Raw genomic sequence first — 21,820 nt, 5'->3', positions numbered from 1 at the left:
TGTCTCGCTTTGGTGATGCGTAACCTGTATGCAACTGGAGAGAGTTTTGCCACGATCTCAAATGGTCCTGACCAGCAGGGCAGGAACTTCTTAGCTTTGCGTGCCGGTTGGGCGAACCGAAAGTAGAATACTTTGTCACCCACCTCGTATTCGCGGCTGGTTGTCTTTTGGTCGTAGTAGGCTTTAGCGCCTTCTACGTTGGTCTCCAGTTTCTTCTGAGCGTGCGCGAACGTAGCTCTGAGGTGTGTTTTCAAGTCTGCCACATACCGATGAGCGGTATAGGCAGTGGCAACACTGACATCCTCTGGGTGATACAGGAGGTGCAGTGGTAGAGTCATCAGTCTGCCGGTCATCATCTCAAAGGGCGTAACCCCTGTGGATCGCTGGGGAGTGGACCGTATGGCCATCAGGACCAGAGGGAGCTTGACGTCCCAGTCCTTCCCCGTGGAGCAGACGCACTTTTTGAGCATGGAGACGACCGTGCGGTTCATCCGTTCGACCTGTCCGGATGACTGTGGGTGATAGGGGAGGTGGAATCTCACTTCCACTCCCAGAAGTTCAAACAGGGATGTCATTACACTGGATGTGAAATGAGTTCCCCGGTCAGAGTCAATGCAGAGTGGAAGTCCCCATCGACTGAAAACGTGGTTAATCAGCAGTACAGCGGTTGTGACGGCTGTATCGTTTGGCGCTGGAAGGCACTCAACCCACTTTGTGAAACTGCAAGTTACAGTTAGCATATATTTGTTTCCTCTTGCCGATTTGGGAACCGGTCCAACCCAGTCGATCTGCAGGTGGGACCAAGGGAAGGTTATTCCCCTGCGTTGCAGTGGTGCTCTAGCAAGCGGCTGGGAGGGTTGAAACTGGGCACAGATGAGGCAGCCTTGGACATAGCTGTGTACGTCCTTGGACATCGACGGCCAATATGCTACTTCTGTCAGTGACGCGAGGGTAGCTTTTGCTCCGCGGTGACCTCCAACCGGAGTGTCGTGGGCGTAGGCAAGCATCACTCCTCTGTGGTCGAGTGGAACAACCCAGCGCGGCGGGCTGTGATCGTCACGTATGTAAACTAACAAATCGTTTTGTAGTGTCAGATGCGCGAGTTGACGATGCAGGGTTACCAAATCTCGGCTTGCGCCAGTAGGTGATGACGGTTGTTTAGACATCGGGCCCTTTTGGAGAAGCTCGCGGATGAGCTTCAGGTCAGGATCTTGTTCCTGCATGGTGACTAGGTCCGCGTCCTGTGGTTGTCTGCCTAGAAACACTGGTACCTCAACGGTCCGAGGTTCGTCTGCCTGTTTAGCATGGCGACGAGTAATCGCGCAGACCTTGTGAACGGCCTTGGGTGGAAGCCACTCGTCTTTGAATTCCCAGCAGGTTCCCTGGTCAGCACCGAGCTTAGCAAGGCGGTCAGCTTCGTCATTACCATCTTTCTCTGGACCTAGGGTCCTGGAGTGACCTTTGACCTTTTTCCAGTAGACCATTATGCCTTTCTCAGTGGTGAGCAGATCACACGCTAGGAATAACTCCGAGTGTTTCACGTCTCTGTTCCTGGCGTTTTTCATGTTGTTCTCCTTCCACATGGGGAAGTGAGAGATGAAGCTGTGTCTAGCGTAGTTTGAATCAGAGCAAAGGACGATTTGAGTGATGTCCAAGGCTGCCGCCTGCTGGAGGGTTATCAACACTGCAGCAATTTCGGCGTACTGACTAGACTTTTGGCCCAACCGGTAGTGATTTGGTTGCTTAGTGTCACAGTCCACCCAAACGACTCCAACCCCAGCACGGAGCTGGCCTTCGTGAAGGTAGGAGCATCCATCAGTGTAAACTTTCGGAAGCCCTTGGCAAACATTCTCATCAAAGTAGCGATGATTGGATGCGGTTGGGTAGACTGCGGCAGGTGTGTCCAGGGGGCCCATGACGGAGTCAGAGTCACAGTGCTGGCAGCCTGCTAGCCCTTGTCCTAGCGCTAGCTTGGTGTTCTGACCATACTTGACCTCAATGTTATATCCTTGGAGCACCATCATCCACGTCGCAATGCGGCTGTTTGACACTCTTCCTTCGCGCAGACGCTGGCTGTTTAGGAAGGTAACAGGCTGATGACACGTTTCAATGATCACTTTCTGTCCACCGATGTAACTACGAAAGTGCTCGACGGCCCAGACTGTAGAGAGGAGAGCTCTCTCGCAGTCTGAGAATTGGAGTTCCACCTTGCTCAGAGGCTTGCTGGCGTATGCCACAACTCTCATGTCCTGATCGTGTTTCTGCTTCAAAGCAGCGCTCAGGCAGTGAGAGGAGAAAGTAGCCTCTATGTAGAACTCTTTATCCTTGTCTGGGTAAGCCAGACAGGGTGCGGACGCCAACTTCTGTTTTAGGAACTGGAAGGAGAGTTCTTGGGGTCTGTCCCACACGAAAGGTGTGTCGTTCCGAAGCAGCTCAGTGAGGGGCCTCGCTGTTTCAGCGTACTCCTCAATGAACTGCCTGGAGTAGTTGCAGACTCCGAGGAAGCTCCTGAGTTCAGTCAGATTAGCTGGGGCTTTGATGTCCTGAATGGCTCTAATGCGTCCCGCTTGGGGCTCGACTCCATTAGGGCCAACCAGCAGTCCAACATACTCCACTTTGGTTCGACACCACTGTCCCTTGAGAATCGCCAATTTAGCTCCGGCGTCAGCGAGCTGTTGCAGCACGTGACGGAGTTCGGCCAGGTGCTCCTCGAAGGTTCGACTCCTCATCAAGATGTCATCGACATATATGAGGTTCCCTCTGGAAGCAGCATCTGACATGGCTTTGTGGAGGAAGATGTTGAACTCGGCAGGTGAGTTAGAGTAGCCAAAGGGGCAGCGAATCCAAGTATATTGGCGATTTCCAAAGGAGAAAGCCAGTTTATACTGGTCCGCCGGCTCAACCTTCATGGTCCAGAAGCCGTTGGCTACGTCAACCGTAGAGAAGAAACGAGCATCTCTGACTCTGGCTAGCTCCTGATCTAAATGGATCATAGGCCACCTGGAGAGAGGTACTTGTTTGTTCAGTGCATGATACTCTATGGTGAGACGCCATTTCCCAGTCGGTTTCAGAACCGGCCAGATGGGAGAGTTGTAAGTGGAGTTACACTCTCTGATGATGTTTTTCTCCTTCAGCTGATCGAGGATCTCCTGGATCGACTCATAAGCAGCGAGGGGAATCTTGTACTGACGTACAAAAGTAGGAGGGGCATTCGGGTTCGTCGGAATGCGAACCGTGTGCAGGTTTGTGAGTCCACAGTCCAGGGAGTCCCTGGATAAGATGGACTGAAACTCATAGAACAGGCTTCTAAGCGCTGCTCTCTGCTCCTCTGACTCCAGCGCATCCGCTTTGTCAAGCTGCTGGCTGACTTCGGCCTCGAAGCCGTCATAAGGTTCAGAGGAGGAGGGTCTCTGGTGTTCCGGGCTTTCAACCGGTGACTCAGAGGGTTGAGTATTTATTGCAAAAACCGTTAGACACTGACCGCTGTCAGTATCTAAGGTTGCACTGCAAATGGGTTCCTTAGGAAGGGCTTCATGCCGCTTGATGGTAATCATTTGTGAAGGGAAAGTACTGAATGTGTCTGCACCAACCTGTCTGTCGTTCAAGAACAACGGAAGTTGTCCGATCACGGGGACTGAAAGTTCAAAGTCATGGAATGAGCTATCTATCAGCATGCCCAAGGGCTTTCCTGCCGGCATGTGGATAGGACTCCGGGTCGGATTTTCGACCAACAAGTAAGCAGAACGATTGTTCAGCTCCAAGAGTGGCGTGCCACAGACGGCTAAGTTGAGCTCCAAGAAGTGTGGTGATGGCTGGAAGAAGGCCTGTGTGCCTGGCAGCTTCTGATGCTTCATCAGAGTCAGACGAACAGGCACTCCTTTGACCAGTGGGGGCAGAACCGTGCTGGCCTCAACCACTGCACGGCAGGCCTGTGGAATGGTCTGTCCGGACAGCAAGTGTTCACGGCCTTCTGAGCCAGGCTCAGAGGATGGTGTGGCCCGGGCCCAAAGGACTTGATTGCAAGTGTCCAGCTGGGCACCTAGTCGAACCAGCAGATCTGCTCCAATGAGTGCAGGTGGATCAAGCTGTGGTATGATGCTGAATGTATGTGTGAGCTGTCTTGCTCCAAGTTGGATAGTCAGAGAGCAGACCTCTGGCGCTTTCAGGAGCCTCTGCGGCCAAGTAGGTGACAAGAGCCGATGGCTACGTGTCACACTGACCAGAAGGGGGTCCTTCTGACGCAGGTGTTCAAACGTCTGCTGGCTGATGGCTGACTTTTCAGACCAAAGAGCAAGGCGAGCATCTGAGATGTGGGTGCAGTTGATGGTAAGACCACCAACTATGTGTGGTGCATATGGCTGCAGGCTGACGTTCTTCAGCGAGCAGAGAAAAGATGAATGTGCGCGGAGCGGAGTTCCAGGAGCGGTTTCGTGCCTTTGCAGGCGGTCATCGTCTGTGGGAGCCATAGGGAGGGGCATGACCTTGGAACAAGGGTTTTGCGGCTCACTTATGCTGACTTCAAGAATGGAGGATGGTCGGCTGCTATCCGGGTTCCAGGGCTTAGGTGTTTCCACCTGGGCCCACAGTTGACCCTTCTGGCAGTCGATGAGGGGAGCTAGACGTTCAAGCAGGTCCTGACCAATGAGAAGTGGTTCAGTGTCTAGCTGGCAGACATAAAACGGGTGAACCAGAGTCATGTCTTGGAAGGTGATGTCCAGCCACGCCCGGTGAGTGATACACTCCCGGGTCTGGGTGTAGCTGGTGATTTTCAGGTCACAGGGTTCTACCTGGACTGGTTTCCCGAGCGACCGCATGGTGTCAGACACGCGATGGAACAGTGTGGAGCACATCAGGGTGATTTCTGAGCCGGTATCCAGCAGAGCATCAACCTGTATGCATCCACCTACGTTGGTGCTACAGTACAAACGGCGAGCATGATCATGGTTTGTTAAGTCACCAAGGAACTTCAGAAATTTAGTATCAGGTTTCTCTGGGGGGTAGATTTCAGGAGACTCCTGTGATCTACCAGTAGTGTTCCCCCAGCTGATCAGGTAGGTCCTGGCCACGCTGGGGGGTTGAGCCACGCCTAGTCATGCGGACGTTGGCTCTGAGTCTGGCTTCTTAGAAGCAGACTTTGGTGCAGGGGTCTCATCTGCAGATCTCAGCTGTTCCTTCTGTTTAGCTAGGAACTGCTGAAACATCTCCTGGAGGTCGGCTTTGGTCAAGTACTCACCTGCGGACTTGTGTTCGGGACCTACCTGTGGGCGGCGCTCCTTAAACCTTCCACTGTTCCGACCTGCCTGCCGTTGGTTTTGGTTGGGCCACTTCCTGTCTGATTGTCCAGACCTAGGCGGCCAATCAGCACCCCCCTTCCCCTGTTGAGGAGATTGGGACTGCTCTCGCGGTTTAACAGGTCTAGGTTTAGCAGATTTTGGCTTAGTGGGTGGAGCTTCTGTGCCTTCGAGCTCCAAACGCGGCTCGGCGTCGGGAGCTAGGTGCATGACGCGGTGATGTGCGTCAGGCTTTTGGGGCTTTCCGCCGGCTTCCCAAGCCTGTTGAGCGTATCTCCTAATCTCCTGAGTTGTCAGTTTTTTCATCCGACAATACATTGAGACTTCGGAGCGAACACACTCGTGCAGGTTGTGAATGAACAGGGATCTGAAGGCAGGGTCTTCCTCGAGCCCAGGGCCGTTTCGACCTTGGAAATAAGCACTTTTGAGTCGGCGATAATACTCTCTGGGGGGTTCGTTCCTCCCGTGTTTGATGGAGAAGGCCCCCATTGTAGCTGACGCAGAGTCTGCATACGTGGCGTATTCATCTCTCAACGCTCGGCAGAGCGAGGAGTACCGATCTCGAATGTCAGATGGTAGAGTTTCCATGAAACCGTGCACCGTTCTAGATGTGGTTTTCCAAATTAGCTTGAGCTTTTCCCTTGAAGAGGGTGCTGGAAGATCAAGCAGACAACGTTCTATCTCCCTGAGATAATCGTCGACATTGGATTCATTGGTGTTAGGATCAAAACGTTCTACGTCTTTAGCTAGCGATTCAATTTGACGTACACGGAGCCCTGACTCACGGTACGGCGCGTCATCCTCTGACTCTGACCCACGGTCTGTCTCAGAGGGCGCTGGATATCGCTGGTGTGCTCTGGGCTCCCAATGTTGACTCCTGGGGCCCAAATCGGGGTCCGGCATGTTGTGGCGGGCTGCTGGCACGTCACGTGGGTGTCCTGGGAGATCCTCCTCCCGGGGCACGTCTGCGTAGTGCAGCCTGCGTCTTTCAACTGGGGCATCTGCGTAATACGCTTTGTCCGGGTACGGACTGGCGTATGATGCTTTGTCCTGCAGCTGGTTATCGGCATGCCGAATACCGGAGTAGCTAGGATGGGTGGATGGTGGAGGTGCAGCTTGGGGTGCATAACCCCAATCGGCACCTTGCACCCTTCGTGGACTGGGGGAGCGGTCTAAATAGAGGTGCCGCTCAGCTGGTCGACTTCTCACTGATTGAGAAGGCCGTGAAGATGAGGGTGGTGGTCCAACCTGGGGTTCGAGGGCGAACTGCCCTCGGCCCCTAGATGGTCCTGAATGCCCTATAGTGTGTGTAGGGAACGGGGCCGAAGGTTGGGACAGATAAGCTTCATCTCTCCCCTGCGGCGTGCGTCCGTCCAGAGAGTCCCACACCACATACTGTTGATTATCGTATGGAGCCGTATCAGGAGGTAGCCTACCTTTACGGCGGGACGGCGGTCCCTCGCTACCTTGGGTGGAGGGAACCAATTGGTCTTTGGCGATCGTCCTGGGCGGACCCTGGTTGGCTTTGCCGGCTTGCTTTCGTACCGGTGTGGGAGAGCACTCTGGCTCAGCCTCAGAGTCACGGTGTTCCCCCCCTTCCCACTGTCTGTTGTCATCAGCAGAAGGGGGCGGGGTCTTCTCCCCATCTTCCCCAGAATCGGTGCTGGCTTCCTCCTCGTCATCCTTCTGCCTTCCATTTTGCTGCCTTTCAGCTAGCATGCTCTGGAGCTTCATGATCTCTCGATCATGTTGGAGTTCTCTCTGATAGAGGATCAAGGCTAACTTAGCTAAGTGAACCTGGATTGGTTTTGTACCATCCGGGTTTTCTATTTGATCAATTACAGCTTCTAGCTCGTCGCTACGCTGTTCTTCAGTGAAATCCCTAGAAGGGTAGTCGGGTTCTCGAGCAACCGCGACCAGTTTGGACAATATTTGTCCAGAAAGTAGGCCAGGTTCATAGTCGTGGGCCGCAGCGCCACCTGGTTGCCGGGAGTTGGTCAGTTCACTACTCTGTCCCTCCATTTTAACAACCAAACCAAAAATAGCCTAGTAGAGCTTCTGCAGATAGCTCAAGCTGCACCTTTTGGGCAGCAACTGCTAGCTTTGTAGCAGAAAAACACTAAATTAACCTTTGTGCGCACAGGTTTTAGCGTTTTAAGATTGCACGGAATGCCGTGACTGATGCTTAAAATACTATTCCTTTCAGTATTTTAGCAAAAGCTGGTGCGTTGCCGTAGCAACGTCTTACAACACTTGCAGTGTTAAATATGCTAGTTATTCCTTCAGAATATTAGCAAACAAGGTGTTATCAGTCTTTGAGTGAAGGTTTCAGTTAGTTACAATAGCCACTGTGAGTTAAAGTCGCTAAATTAGCAGTTAATTTTAGCCTAAAAGGGTTAGTCAGAATTACTTACACGCTGCACCTTTAATGAGGAACTGAATTTTAACCTAAAAGGTTAGCCAGAATTAATTACACGTTGCACCTTTAAGGAAAAACTGAATTTTAACCTAAAAGGTTAGCCAGAATTAATTACACGTTGCACCTTTAAGGAAAAGCTGAATTTTAACCTAAAAGGTTAACCAGAATTAATTTACACGTTGCACCTTTAAAGAAGCACTGAGTTACTGGTGAGAGTTCGATGCAGCTTCCTGCTCAGCGAAATCAGCACCACTCTGTTGCTGGTTCAAGGCTGAACAACGGATTATTTTTAATTCAAGCTCTTTGGATTTATTTGTTTGTTTGTGCCGGATAGAAATCTCTGTGTATCCAAGCCTCACACGGGGCACCAATAAAATGTTGGGGTTATTAGGAGCGAACAATTAGTAAGCTTCAACTTACTTTTGGATTCTTCAATAAATTCTGTAAATATGGGAATATTTACTGATTTATTAATTAATTAAGATATTCTTAGATATACGGGGCACCATTCCCCTTTTTCCGGGGAAAAATTGAATCCAAAACTCTTATCAGTCTTTCTTGAAGTTCGTAGAATCCTTGGAGCAGAGACTTCTCTTCGACACAACAAAGCTACTGGACACAAAAATCTGAATTTTATAACATTTAATTAACAATTTGTCAAATGAATAAACAGTGGAATAGATGAATAATAACCGTGTGATATGATTGAAGATGGATGTGTTTGCATGTGATGGAGGATGTATGAATGGGGTCCTTTGTTCTCACAAAGGAGTAGTGTGTATGTGTGTGTGTGTGTGTGTGTGTGTGTGCGTGTGTATGGATTCAAAATGGAGTCTTGAATACAAGATGGCTGACCCCTTTGTCTGGCTAAAGTGTGGGTGGCAACTTGCACTTTAACTTCCAAAGCACTTAGAATCAGTAGTAACTTAACCTTAAATCACTCAAAACATTTCAAAAGATCATGAAACAACACAAAAGATTAATCACAAATTAATATCTTTTAGTTTCAGCCTGGCCATGACAGAAACCATTTTAAGATACCAAACAATGATCAATAAGCAGTTTATTCTTTCAAAATGACCCGACGGACGTGTTTGGGACGAAAGAGGAAAACACGAAGCTACTTTTTAAGCAATAGACGCGGTTTATTGCTTATTTGAGACTATAGAGGAAACGGGAGAAGAAAAGGAGAGAAAAAAAATGAGTTTCCTGATCACCAAAGCAGCAAGGCGTCCCCCGCTGTTATGACTTGACGGTTCTCCGTTTTTCTCCGCAGTTTCCGGCGTCATCCGTCGGTTTGATGCTTTCTCCGTTGTTTGGCGTTCACGAGTGTTTCTCCACGGGCTGGACAGAGACAGCAAAGTTTCTTTCTGTGCTGAGTTATAACTTACAGCGTTTCTGAGAGCTGGATGGAGTTGTTGTTTCCCTCCGCAGTTCTGTGTCCTCAAACATCAGCTGGAGGGGAGCAGAAACGAGCAGATCTGATGGGCTTGCAGTTTAGTTTCCAGCAGTTCCGTGGCTCAACTTGGCACTTAGAGCTTCCGCGTGCTCAAGTTGTCGGAGCGTCGATAAGCGTGTCCTTACCGCCAGGTATCCTGGGCAAAAGAACGAGGTTTCTTTGTCTCTGCTGAAGATTTATGGTCTTAGTTCGCGGGAAAAGTCCACGGCTTCCCGCACATGCGCAGAACGTTTCTGGTACTAGGCAGTGACGTCATCACAATGCTTCCGTGTGCAAAGCATCATGGGAAATGAAGTTTCTTGGCGCTGACGTGATTATTTGCTTTCCAGAGCAATTTAAGCACAGTCATTTTGGAGAAAATCACTGCATAGTAATTTCCTCATGAGGTCAGACCCTCAACAGTCATATATGCGACGTGCCAAGGTCCAAGTTATACTCATGCTAATTACGAACTTTTACAAGCTGATAAATCTCAAAGTGTGTGACTGGCGTGGTTGAAACACACATTACTTTTCATTTAAATTGCAGTACAGAATTGAGATTCAGCACGTAAGGGAAAGTGGATTATGTAGAAGGGGGTGAATATGTTGCTTTTAAGCTTAATATATTATCTTTACTTATGACCAATGTAGCGTCACTGAAGGGCCTGATTCTTGACCCTCAGGTCAGAGACACAGCCTGGGTCACCTTGATCCTGGCTACTACTCCGATCTACAGTGTTTTCCTCACAGGAGACTGAGTCAGTCTACCACCCCTTTAATCTGATTGCCAGCCCTTATCTGACTGATTCCATTCACAGGAAGAGAAGGACACTTCAAGATTTAAAAGACTAATTTTTAATAAACTCTTTTCACTGTATATTACAATGTTCATAAATAATCATCATGGTTCATTATAACAGTTTAATTACTGAAATGAATTTATTCTTTGGTTAATAATTATTATTTATGATAATCAGTAATGTTTAACAGTGACAAGAAGATCATCTGCACTTATACACAATCATACAGGACCAGTAATCAGGTTAAGGTTAACTGCACTCACACGATTCTTGTCCCATGACACCAGAGCTTTCTATCTTGGGGAAGGCGTGCCTCTGAGGTATGTTAAATCTTCCTCTACATGTCAAAACCTGATTCGTTAGAATAGGAAATGCCCATCTTATAAAACAGAACACTCAGCATTTTGCGAGTGAGTTCTAGAGAAGTGGGACGGCCGCCCACACGCTCTTTAACCAACAAGCGATTTCTGTCACCCTGGCAGAATTGCTCAGACACAGCGACACCTGCAGAACAAAGATGACGCTACGAGATTCCTTAAGAATCTGCTCAGACGCCAACCAAATCCACCTGTGTGCCTGTGGCATCTCTTGGACCAGAGAGGTGGTACCACTGGTCTTCCTATCGGACCGAGTACCCTGAGGCTAAACAACATCCTCCCTTGACCTCCGGATCCACCAGAGGGTCGTCTGAACGGTGAGGTAAACACAGATTGGGTCTGAATGCTTTTTGATAACAACTTAGTTATTCGCAAACCAAATTATTTTCCACCCAGAACGCTCCTCTCTCCAAGATACACGTTCTGATACATTACATTCACCTGCAAACAAACACACTTCACCTTAGTTCCATCCAAACACAGGGTTGCTATTTAATACCAAAGCTTTTATAAATTGTCTCATAAATTGTCATGTTTAAATTGTTAGTAATACATTTCTTAACTTTTTAAACTTGACTCTTCATTGAAATAAACAGAGTGTGTATATTGATCACTGAACGAGCAAAGATCTTTTGATCTTCTGAATTAACAAATAACCTCTGCTATTAAATTAAATCTTTAAAATTAAATATTACTCTTTTGATTAAACGTAGACCAAGCAAGTTGGTGTATGAATTTATATCTATTAAATATATCTATCCGTATATGTATATATGCATGCAAATTCCATTATATAATTTGTTTGATCTTTCTTGGGACCTAAAACATAAGCTGACAGTAACAGCCCTTAGTTCCTAAATATGTAGTTCATCAACGCTACACCAATAAGCTGTGATATTCTATATATATAGGATATAAATTTTATTAGTCTTTGAATGTTTAATCAGAAGATTCTAGGATTATTTGATTTTTCAGTGATCAAACACACTTCATATTAATTCAGACAGTCAGGTTTATAAAAAGTAAGACATTTATTTTCTAAACAAATTAAAAACAAGACGAGTTAAATATGATGAATTTGATGTATGATGATTGAATGGTGTGTGTTTATCAGACACCTTGTATCTAGAAGAAACTATGTTCTGGTTGTGAAAAGAATTTGGTCTGAATTAAACTATGTAGTTGGTTCTTATCAAACGGCATCAGACTCAATCTTGCTGTGTTCTACGTACCCCTGAGGAGACTCTCTTTCAGATCCGAGATGTCGGGGTGTCGGGTGACCCCAAGGTACTGAAGTTCATAGAAAAGACTGCAGTATGACCAGGTCGGTCCAGAGTCATCTCCCGGATTACAACAGATAGATGAAATCGTTTGCGTCTAGAACAGTTGTTTCTGAATAGCTGAAGGAACCGTTTTTCTGTGTCAGCTGTAGAGTGTAGGTTTTGAGAGCTTGTCAAGAGATGCGGTGGTTAGTTTTCCCTCGGTGGCCAGTCCGGAGTTCTGCTCATAAACTAACTGAATCACTCAGCAAGTTTCTGTTTTAATATTCCCATATTATGATTACCTGGCCAATCGGGACATGCCATGTTAAGAGTTAACAACCCTCAGAACATCACACCTTCTTTCAGATAGAAGGTTCTCTGATTTGTGGGTAAGAACATATCTATGTGCATGAAATTACTTTAACTTTATCATCTCGTCATGTGTATTAAGTGTATGGCTGATTAGCTTGTCAAGTCACGTACGCTGGTTATCAGACAAATGGATCATTGTTGGACAATATTCATTTCAACCTTATTAACTTTGGCACAGAATAATCAAAACATTTCAATTAACCATATTGTTCATTTCATTTCATGATTAATTAACTCATATGAGCTGAAAATTTATTCAGAGGCCGGAGGAATCCTGTAGAAGTGATAAGGGGAAGCTTAAGGCCTTGAAACGGGAACAGTTTGTTGACAATACGTTATCATGTGTTCAGAGCTGCAGAGGCCCGGACTCCAGCTGATGGAATGGCAGGATCCGGCAGATTAAAGGCAACAAATATAGACTCCTGTCTCCATATCGGATACTGAAGATGTCAAACTGTACATGAAAAACTGACAATTTCTGGACGGTACAATTAGAAAATAGCTCTTTAAGCCCTGTTGATTTGCATAATTTTTTTTCTTCTTCCGGGGATCCATGAGCCGACCGGAAAGGGTGGAGACTTACGGTCCCTATAGTGAAAGACAACAATCTTTGAACAACTATAAAATCGATACAGTACAGTATCATATGTTTTCAAAATACATCGTGATATGAAAATATCACCCAGCCCTAGTTGTAATAACTTGACCCATACTGCAGCAACTGAAAGTCTTGAAAATGTCCTGGAAAATCATGTAAAAAAAAAAAAAAAAAGTGGGAACCCTGCTAGACCTGACCAACTGCAGCAGCTCTGATCATAGCACTGCCCTCACAGGTTTGAACAGTAGGCAGCACTAGGCATGATGGGTGCATCACTTCATCTGCCTCTCTTCTTACCCTGATGCACCTTCATTCTGGAACAGGGTCCATCTGGACTCATCAGACGACATGGCACTCTTCCATTGCTTCAGAGTCCAATCTTTATACTCTCTAGCAACTTGAAGCCTTTTTTCCAAGTTTGCTTCAGTCATCAGTGGTTTTCTTATGGTTACACATGTGTTTGGTCCAAATCCCATGAGTTCCCTTTGGATTGTGCCTGTGGAAATGCTTTTGTTTTCACTATTAAACACAGCTTTGAGTTCTGCTGTTTTTCTTTGATTTGATTCCGCCAAACGTTTAAGTGATCACCAATCACAATCATTCTGGATTTTATTTTCGGCCACATTTCTTCCTCAAAGATGATTGGTCCCCACTATGCTTCCAGTTTCTAATAATTCATTGACCATTCTTAAGCCAATTTTAGTCGTTGCAATCTCCTTAGATGTTTCCACTGCTTGATGCCTGCTAATCATTTGACCCTTCTCAAAACAGACGAACATCTTTTACACGGCCACCAGATGTGTTTTTCTACATGGCTGTTTAAGAAATGAGAAGCAACTGATTGCACCAGTTGGGGTTAAATAACTTGTTACGAGTTGAAAGATTATCGCCCAGCCAGGCTCCTATCTGTTTGTTTAGTTAAATCCAGGTGGCAACTTATTTTTTAGGCAAGGCAGTGTGTTTACAGTCCAATGCATTAAGAATTTTCTACACGTTTTCATATATAGTGTAAATGTATAAAAAACAAAACAGTATAGGAACAGCAGTTCGTCACTAACTTGTATTGATTAGCTGATGCTTGTCTGATGCAGGTCTCACCTGAGGCAATCCAGAGTCAGATGCCATACCTTTTTTAACTCATAATTTTTAATAAATGACATTTGGGAGAAGGCATCATGAAATAAATTGGAGGGTGTCTTTTTGTAAATTAAATGAAACTTACAAATACAGTATGGATGCTGTTTGAAAATCTCAATGTTTAGATGTAAACTAGACAAAATAGTGTCTGTTAGTTTTAATTTGACGTATTATATCTGCATTATTAATGTCATTTAAAAGCATCTCAACAGAAAATTGTTTCATCTTTTTGCAGGATCTGAGTGAAGAAACCACTTTCCTTTCATCAGCTTGCAACGTGGAACAGGTACATCTTACAGAAAAATTGGATTCCCATAATGAGACAAAAATTATTCCTGTTTTTACAATGGGGTAAAATAAGTACTTAGTCGTCCCCCAATTGTGCAAGTTCTCCCACTTAAAAAGATGAGAGACCTGTAATTTTCATATGTATACATCAAATATGAGACAGAATGAGAAACTAAAATATAGAAAATGACTGTAATTTAATTTTTGTTTTGTTTATTATGGAAAATAAGTATTTGGTCTAGAGCAAAGTCCATGTCAATACTTTGCTATATACCCTTTGTTGGTGATGACAGAGGTCAAACGTTTTAAGTTCACAAGGTTTTCACACATTGTTGCCAGTATTTTGGACCATTCCTCCATGCATATCTCTTATGGGGTGTTTTGGGGCTGTCGCTGAGCAACAGGGACTCTCAACTCTCTCCAAACATTTTTCAAGGGGTTTGAGATCTGGAGACTGGCTAGGCCACTCCAAGATCTTGAAATGCTTCTTACAAAGCCACTCCTTTTGTTATCCGGGTGGTATGTTTGTGATCATTGTCATGCTGAAAGACCCAGCCATGTTTTATTTTCCATTCCATTGCTGATGGAATGAGGTTTTCACTCAGTTGTTACATGGCCCCATTCATTGTTTCCTTTATATACAGATCAGTTATCCTGGCCCTTTTGCAGAAAAACTGCCCCAAAGCATGTTTTCACACCCATGCTTCACAGGAGCATTTGTGTTCTTTTGATGCAACCCAGCATTCTTTCTCCTCCAAATGTGGCGAGTAGAGTTTTTAACAAGTTATATTTTGGTTTCACTTGACCAAATAACATTCTCACAATCCTCTTCTGGATCATCCAAACTCTCTCAAGCAGACTTCAGATGGGCCCTGCACGTGTACTGGCTTAAGCAGGGGGATGCATCTGGCACTGCATGTTTGAGTCCCTGGCTGTGTAGTGTAATACTGATGGTAGCCATTGAAACTTTGGTCCCAGCTCTCTGGCAATCCTCTGACCTGAATGACCTGCAAATCAATTTTCCCTTGAGACAGAGTTATGCAAGTTCAGTCAAGCTACTCCTGGACTGCCTCAAGGAGGTTAGAGCATGGATGGCTTCCAGCTTCTTATGTTTTAATGACAAGTGGACACCCCAGCACAGGACCTTTGTGGGACACCATGGGCAAGGGAGGTGGAGGACCGTAATTTGGAGATGGCTATAGAGAAGGAATGCTCAGACAGATTAATTCCAGCAGAACCAGAACAGAACTGTCCTCTGCATCACTGTGGGTCAGAAGGTCATTAGAGAACCTAAAAAAGCTGTTCGAGTCTAATGAGCTCTAGCCACAACCTTTTCCAAGATCTGGAAGATGAATGGGAGTTTAAAATAGGTCTACATTTAGTAGAAACAGGCTTTTGATTATCTGACAATTTAAATATTTCCTAAGCAAACAGATGTTTTACTCTAAATTACATGAATGTGTTTTCCTCCCACAGTGTCAAAAACATTACCTAGTTTGTGCAACTTTGTCATCATTGGACAAGTGTGCTCAATGTGTGGGACCGGTTTCTTCCATGAAATGGCTTGGATATCAGTGCAAATGTAAGTTATTTTGTTTGTACTAGGCCATAACATTTCTTGCCCAAGAACATTTTGCTGTTACATTTTGATGTTATGCTTTGTTTATTTCTAAATGTATTTATGTTTTATGTATGTAGTTTGTTCAACAGTCTGGCATGCCTACTGCCTTAAACGATTAAAAAAAAATATTCAAGACCAACTCCAGCATTCATCCCAGGTTATTATCCACATCACATTTTTTTAAATCTCGCTCTGGCCTAGTGTCACTAAGTACATAATTTTCTTGTTTTATAATTCCAGGAAAAGGAGCTATTTGAATATTCAGCTGGCCACTCATCAGACAAGGACACAGAAGTACTGCCAGAATCGCATGACATCTCAGACGATCAGTGTAATTCAGATGAGGACTATATACCAGATTCTGAAGATGAAGATGAAGATGAAGATTCAAAAGTTTCACTTTTGTCTAAACAGTCTACTGTTGGACAAAAAGAAAGAAACCTGGCAATACTTGATACTAATATGATTGAGGAGTGTCACACAATTTCAGAACCTGTACCAAGCCCATCACAATGTTGGCCTCCTATTTGCAGAGATAAAATGGGTGACAACGCAGCTGGAACATTAGGCCCAGTCACTTCTCTTGAAGACAGAGTCTCACAGAAAAAACTGGAGGGTCAAGACAAGCAGGAATCCACTCTACAAATGAGTAACAAAAACTTTTGCTTTGTTTGTGGTAAGCCACAAAGCAAAATCGCTCGTCATTTAAGAACCCACAAAGATCATGCTGAAATAGCTTACGCCTTTTCGCTGCCTGATGATTCCAAAAAACGCAAAGTCCTTGTAGAAAAAATGCGAAACAAGGGTAATTTTAGACATAACACAAAGGTTTTACAAGCTGGACAAGGACCTTTGAAAGTAAAGCGAATGCCAAAAGCTAAAGTGGAGTCTAAAAAGTTTATTCATTGCATGTACTGCCAGGGTATGTACATTCGAAAGGATTTGTGGAGACATGTCCGTAGATGTCCCTGTAAGCCAGTAAATGAAGATCCTAATGAAAAATGTGGAAGAACCAAAGTACTGGCTTTGGCTATGGCTCAAGAATCGACAATGTGTCAGCAGATTTCAGAGGGAGTTTGGAAACTCCTCAGTGTCATGAACCAGGATGATGTAGCATCAGTTGTGAGAAATGACCTTACTATCATTCAGTTTGCCCAGTCACTCTACAACAAACATGGAAAAGACCCTACCAAGTATGAGTACATACGACAGAAACTTCGTGAAGTTGGACGTCTCTTGTTATGTCTGCGCACCGAATTCTCTATACATAATCTAGAGGATGCTGTGAAACCTGCAAACTTTCAGAAAGTTGTGCAGGCAATAAAGACTGTGGCAGGATTCAATGAAGAAACATGTTCATACCAAATACCAAGCCTTGCATTGAAACTAGGACATACATTGCAGAAAGTCTGTGACATCATCCATTGTCGAGCGCTAATAGCAGAAAGTGAAGAACTGATCAGATCTACAGAGGTTTTCAAAAAACTATACAACTCCAAATGGTCTGAGTTAGTGTCCCATACTGCCTTGAACACTCTGAGTCAGGCCAAGTACAATAAGCCACTTACCTTGCCATTCACAGAAGATGTTCAATGTCTTCATCAGTACCTTAAAAAAGCTGGAGAAACCGCCTTTTGCAACTTGTCTGAGAAGGCCACTCCCAAGACTTATGGAGAACTTGCAAAGGTTACTCTTGCACAGGTGATTGTGTTCAATCGTAGACGAGCAGGAGAAGTTTCAAAAATGCACTTGCAAGGTTTTCAGAAGAGAGATGACACAAAGCTCCATGAAGATGTTGCCATGGGGTTGTCCAAGGTTGAACAGAAGCTCTGCAACTATTTCAGTAGAGTGGAAATCATGGGAAAGAGAGGCCGGAAGGTTGCAATTCTTCTCACACCAAAGGTGGTGGATGCTTTGTCACTACTGACCACTAAAAGAGACGATTGTGGTGTTAGTCCCACAAACCTCTTCCTTTTTGCAAGACCTACCTCACAGAGTCACTACAGAGGACAGGATTGTTTGCGTTTTTATGCAAACCAGTGTGGGGCAAAGCACCCAGAGTTTCTTAGGTCAACACACCTCCGGAAACATGTTGCCACACTCTCACAAGTCTTGAACTTAAAAAATAATGAACTTGACCAGGTTGCAGACTTCTTGGGTCACGACATCCGTGTTCACAGGGAATTCTACAGATTACCAGTTCCAACTACACAGTTGGCAAAGATTTCCAAGCTGCTTTTGTCTATGGAAAAAGGACAACTTTCCACTCTGCAAGGAAAGTCTCTTGATGACATTGATGTTGAAGGTTGGTAATGAAATGATCTTATGGAAAATAGTGTCTTATTTCAATGATTAAAACCTACCCCAAATCACCATATCTTAATGTAAATAAAGAAAAAAGTTTTGTTTTTAATATATATATATATATATATATATATATATATATATATATATATATATATATATATATATATATATATATATATACACACACACACACACGTGTAGTGTATACTATATTTGTGATACCTTAACTTTAGTCGGATATCTAAGGACTTTTGAAGTCTTGTATGTAGTGCTTCAAATTTTAGACCATCATTTTGATTTCATGCAAGACATTTAGGACAGAAGTAGCTCAGGATGTTGAGTGGGTAAAGAAGTATTTGGAGGATTTGTATGACTGATCCCGGATCCCAGCAAAGAATTCAGCAGTTTTTTCCAAAGAGTTTAAAAATGGGACCCAATTATTCCCTATTTGACACTCAGATTTAAGGGTTGGATTCGAGGGTTAAACCACCCATTGGTTCATGAGTGCAGCCACTGCTGCAGCTCATCGCTCCCCATAGGGATAGGTCAAATACAAAGATTTAATTTCACCAGTGTGTGATGATGACAATGGGACTTTAACACGCTTTGTAGTCCTCTAACGGGCTATACAAGTGCAGGTTATTCATCACTTAAATTTTTATCTTATCAGATGAACTTGCATTGAGTGACACTGAAGCGATGGAAAGTGAGAGTGAATCAGACGACAGTGAGTCTGAGAGATCGGCACACGAATTTCGGAACACTGTACTTGTGGAAGCTGCAGACTCTACACCAACTATGCCACAGATGACGCCACAGAGGATGCCACAGACTACCCCTGACACAGATAACATTGGTAAGTTACATCTATGCAATAGAACTGTGTTTCTATTATAGGACAAGCATTTTTGATGTTTTGATATCTTCTCTTGACAGGAGTTGTGTCAACATCCTCAATAGAGGATGCCAACCAAACTTTGGATGGTAAGACACCTTTTAGTTTAGAGATTGTATGAATCAAAGTGCTTACAAATTTTAAAGCTGTTGTCATGCCAACTGTTCAGTTGCTAAAACCAAAAATAAACAGAGTGAGCAACACAGCTCTGTACATTTTCAGTGAAGATCTGTTTTCAGCTATCCCTTGACTTTGAGCACTCCCTCCTGTGACTCCCTCAACCAGGGGGACTTCAATGCTCATGTGGGCAACAACAGTGAGACCTGTAAAGTATGGTTAGGAGGAATGGCCGCCCTGATCTAAATCTGAGCGGTGCCATCATTGGCTTTCATGATGAACACCATGGTCAGGCATAAAAGTCTACATATATGCTCTTGGCACTAGTAAACCGTAGGTCGCAGTTCAGTTACCTCCAGGCGGTGGTACCTTTCAATTATTTGTGGACTCACTTGATCTGCGGTCTCATGTCTTAAACACTCGCATGAAGAGAGGGGCAGAGCTGTCAATTTACCAATAGCTGGTGGTGAATTGGGTTCGATGTTGGGGGAGAATGCCAGTCAAACCTGGCAGGCCTAAATGTATTGTTTATTTTTATGTATTTAGCAGATGCTTTTGTCCAAAGTGACTTATAATGATGGTATACCAGAATCTCCTCAAAGGATATATGAACATATGCTGGAAACATCTGGAGGAATATTGAGTCAGAGTAGGCTGTGGCAGTAGGGTTGCCGCTGCCTGTCTTAGCAGCAACTCCTGAACTTGCTTAGAGATTAGGGATGCTGTCAACATGTGTCAACAACGTGTGCGTTTCATCCAGACACAAGAAAGCTCTTAACGTGGAATTTTTTTAAGCAATTTCATTCATAGACCAGCTCACCAGATCAATAGCTTTATAAAAATCTGAAGTTTTCATTAGAAATGCAAAGAAGTGCTATGGCAGTCAGACACGACAAAGAGCCTTGAAAAGATGAGTAGCGGTGGAGAAGAAATAACATCTGCACACTTCAAGAAGCAGAGGAGAAGACCATATTGGATGTCTGATTCTACCACTAAATGATCTTTCCATGGTCTACACAGTGAAATTCAGTGGGTTGCCAAAATTCTCTTTTCACTCATTACCTACAGGCTACACTCTGCAATCCCGCTATAGCCGATCAGTGCCCTGACCGGTAACGAGATGGCACCTGTGCTTGGAGTAGCCAGTTACCAGCCACATTTTCAAACTTTTCTCTACTAACCCTGTCTGTGCAATCCTCTTCAGTAGTGTCCCGACTACCATGTCATATCATCTCCAGACTCTCTTTATCCTTGCGTTCGTCTGTGATTACCCAAGACGCACAGAGGATCTATCTTCCATTATGCTTACATGCACTCTGCTGGCCCTGAGCCAAACACTCATTTTAACCCAAGTGTTTCCAGAGATGTTTGCCTGATCCAGGGGAAATGTTGGAGGAAATGGGGTAAACGAGCAGGAATCCATGTGAGAATGAGACTTTTTAAGCGTGGGTTGCCTAGAAAAAAATTGCCTGATCTTCTAGCTTCCTCTTCTCTGTTTGTTGACCTGAGCACCACTTACTCATTCCCGCCAGGCAACAAGGTGGCAGTTTGTCCATCCATGTTTTCTAAGGTCTGTGGTAAATGGCCTGTATTTGTCTAGTGCCTCTTGGAGTTCTGCAACCCACCAAGGTGCTTCGCAACACAATCAGTCATCCCCCATTCACACACACATTCACACACTGGTGGGGATGAGCTACGATGTAGCCACACCTGCCCTAGGGCGCACTGACAGAGGCTGTTTACCTTAATTCTTCAGTGGTTTCTCTTCCTGTTCCCTACAGGAGTGGATATTACAAACACCGTAGATCTAACTCTAACTTGCATCCACTCAACATCAGCTCTATCTGTAGATGCTGATTTCTCCACATCAGCATGACTTTATTAAATACCTGCTCCATTAACAATAAGTCCTTCCTGGTTAAAGATCAGATTCTCTCTAAAAACCTGGATTTTCTGATTAGACTAAGGTTTAGCAGCAAACATTTGATTATTCTGGCTCTGATTGAACCCTGCCCGTGTGCTTATTCCTTCCTTGGCCAGCTGTGTGGTTCTGGTCAAGGTGGAGGCCTAGCTATTGTTTTTAGAGATAATTCTTCTTGTATCTCCACAACCTCAGGCCCCTTTTCTTGCTTTGAACTGCAGCTAATTAAAATCGGGCATGACATGTTTTACTGTGCTGTAGTTTATGGTCCATCTAGTTCAAACAGTTCTTTCAGGAGTTTAGTGACTTCCTATCCTCTATTGTAAAGCTGTCCAGACTGGTGGTTCTTGGTGATTATAACATTCACATTAATGATGCCTCAGACAACCTTGCCAGGAGCTTTTCCAGCATCATGGACTCACTAGCATGTTTCTGGCTTCACACATACACACACACACACACACACACACACACACACACACACACACACACACACACACCAAGGGGCACTGTCCAGACCTTGGTTTTTGGGGTGACGGTGGCACAGGAGTTAAGTGCTTGCCCTGTAATCAGAAGATTGCATGTTCGAGGCTTGCTCAGTTTGTTGCTGTCATTGTGTCCTTGGGCAAGACACTTGACCTTCCCTTGCCTGCTGGTGGTGGTTGGATGGACCGATGGTGCCAGTGCACGGCAGCCTCACCTCCGTTAGTGCGCCCCAGGGCAGCTGTGGCTACGTCGTAACTCATCCCCACCAGTGTGTGAATTTGTGTGTGAATGGGGGGATGACTGATTGTGTTGTATAGCGCCTTGGGGGGTTCCAGGACTAGAAGACGCTATATTAAATACAGGCCATTTACCATTTGTTTTTACCCTGGGTCTAAATGCTGACATTGTCTCAATTTTTAAGGGCACAGCTAGCTAATTACCTGCCGCTTTCTTGTTCATTTGATAATGACCCAGATTCTTTAACTACTC

The 21,820-nt window shown here is 44.9% G+C and overlaps 2 protein-coding genes across 3 annotated transcripts in view; one reads left to right on the top strand and one right to left on the bottom strand.

Annotated features, from left to right (window-relative positions):
- LOC107394453 (semaphorin-6D) overlaps window positions 1–21,820 on the bottom strand; it is a 285,366-nt gene that overhangs the window by 169,040 nt on the left and 94,506 nt on the right. The gene's annotated exons all lie outside the window — the stretch shown is intronic.
- The window catches only part of LOC129166881 (uncharacterized), a 44,494-nt gene that overhangs the window by 19,779 nt on the left and 2,895 nt on the right, over window positions 1–21,820 (top strand). Inside the window, exons 11-16 of the mRNA XM_070547625.1 lie at window positions 13,932–13,982; window positions 15,461–15,566; window positions 15,683–15,762; window positions 15,846–17,910; window positions 18,583–18,768; window positions 18,849–18,896. Coding sequence (XP_070403726.1) covers window positions 13,932–13,982; window positions 15,461–15,566; window positions 15,683–15,762; window positions 15,846–17,910; window positions 18,583–18,768; window positions 18,849–18,896 — 2,536 coding nt within the window. The remainder of the gene's footprint in view (window positions 1–13,931; window positions 13,983–15,460; window positions 15,567–15,682; window positions 15,763–15,845; window positions 17,911–18,582; window positions 18,769–18,848; window positions 18,897–21,820) is intronic.

The sequence above is a fragment of the Nothobranchius furzeri genome, chromosome 19 (genome assembly GCF_043380555.1).
Source record: "Nothobranchius furzeri strain GRZ-AD chromosome 19, NfurGRZ-RIMD1, whole genome shotgun sequence".
Taxonomy (NCBI): domain Eukaryota; kingdom Metazoa; phylum Chordata; class Actinopteri; order Cyprinodontiformes; family Nothobranchiidae; genus Nothobranchius; species Nothobranchius furzeri.
Note: the sequence above shows the minus strand (reverse complement) of the source record. Positions and strands in the feature narration are given on the sequence as shown.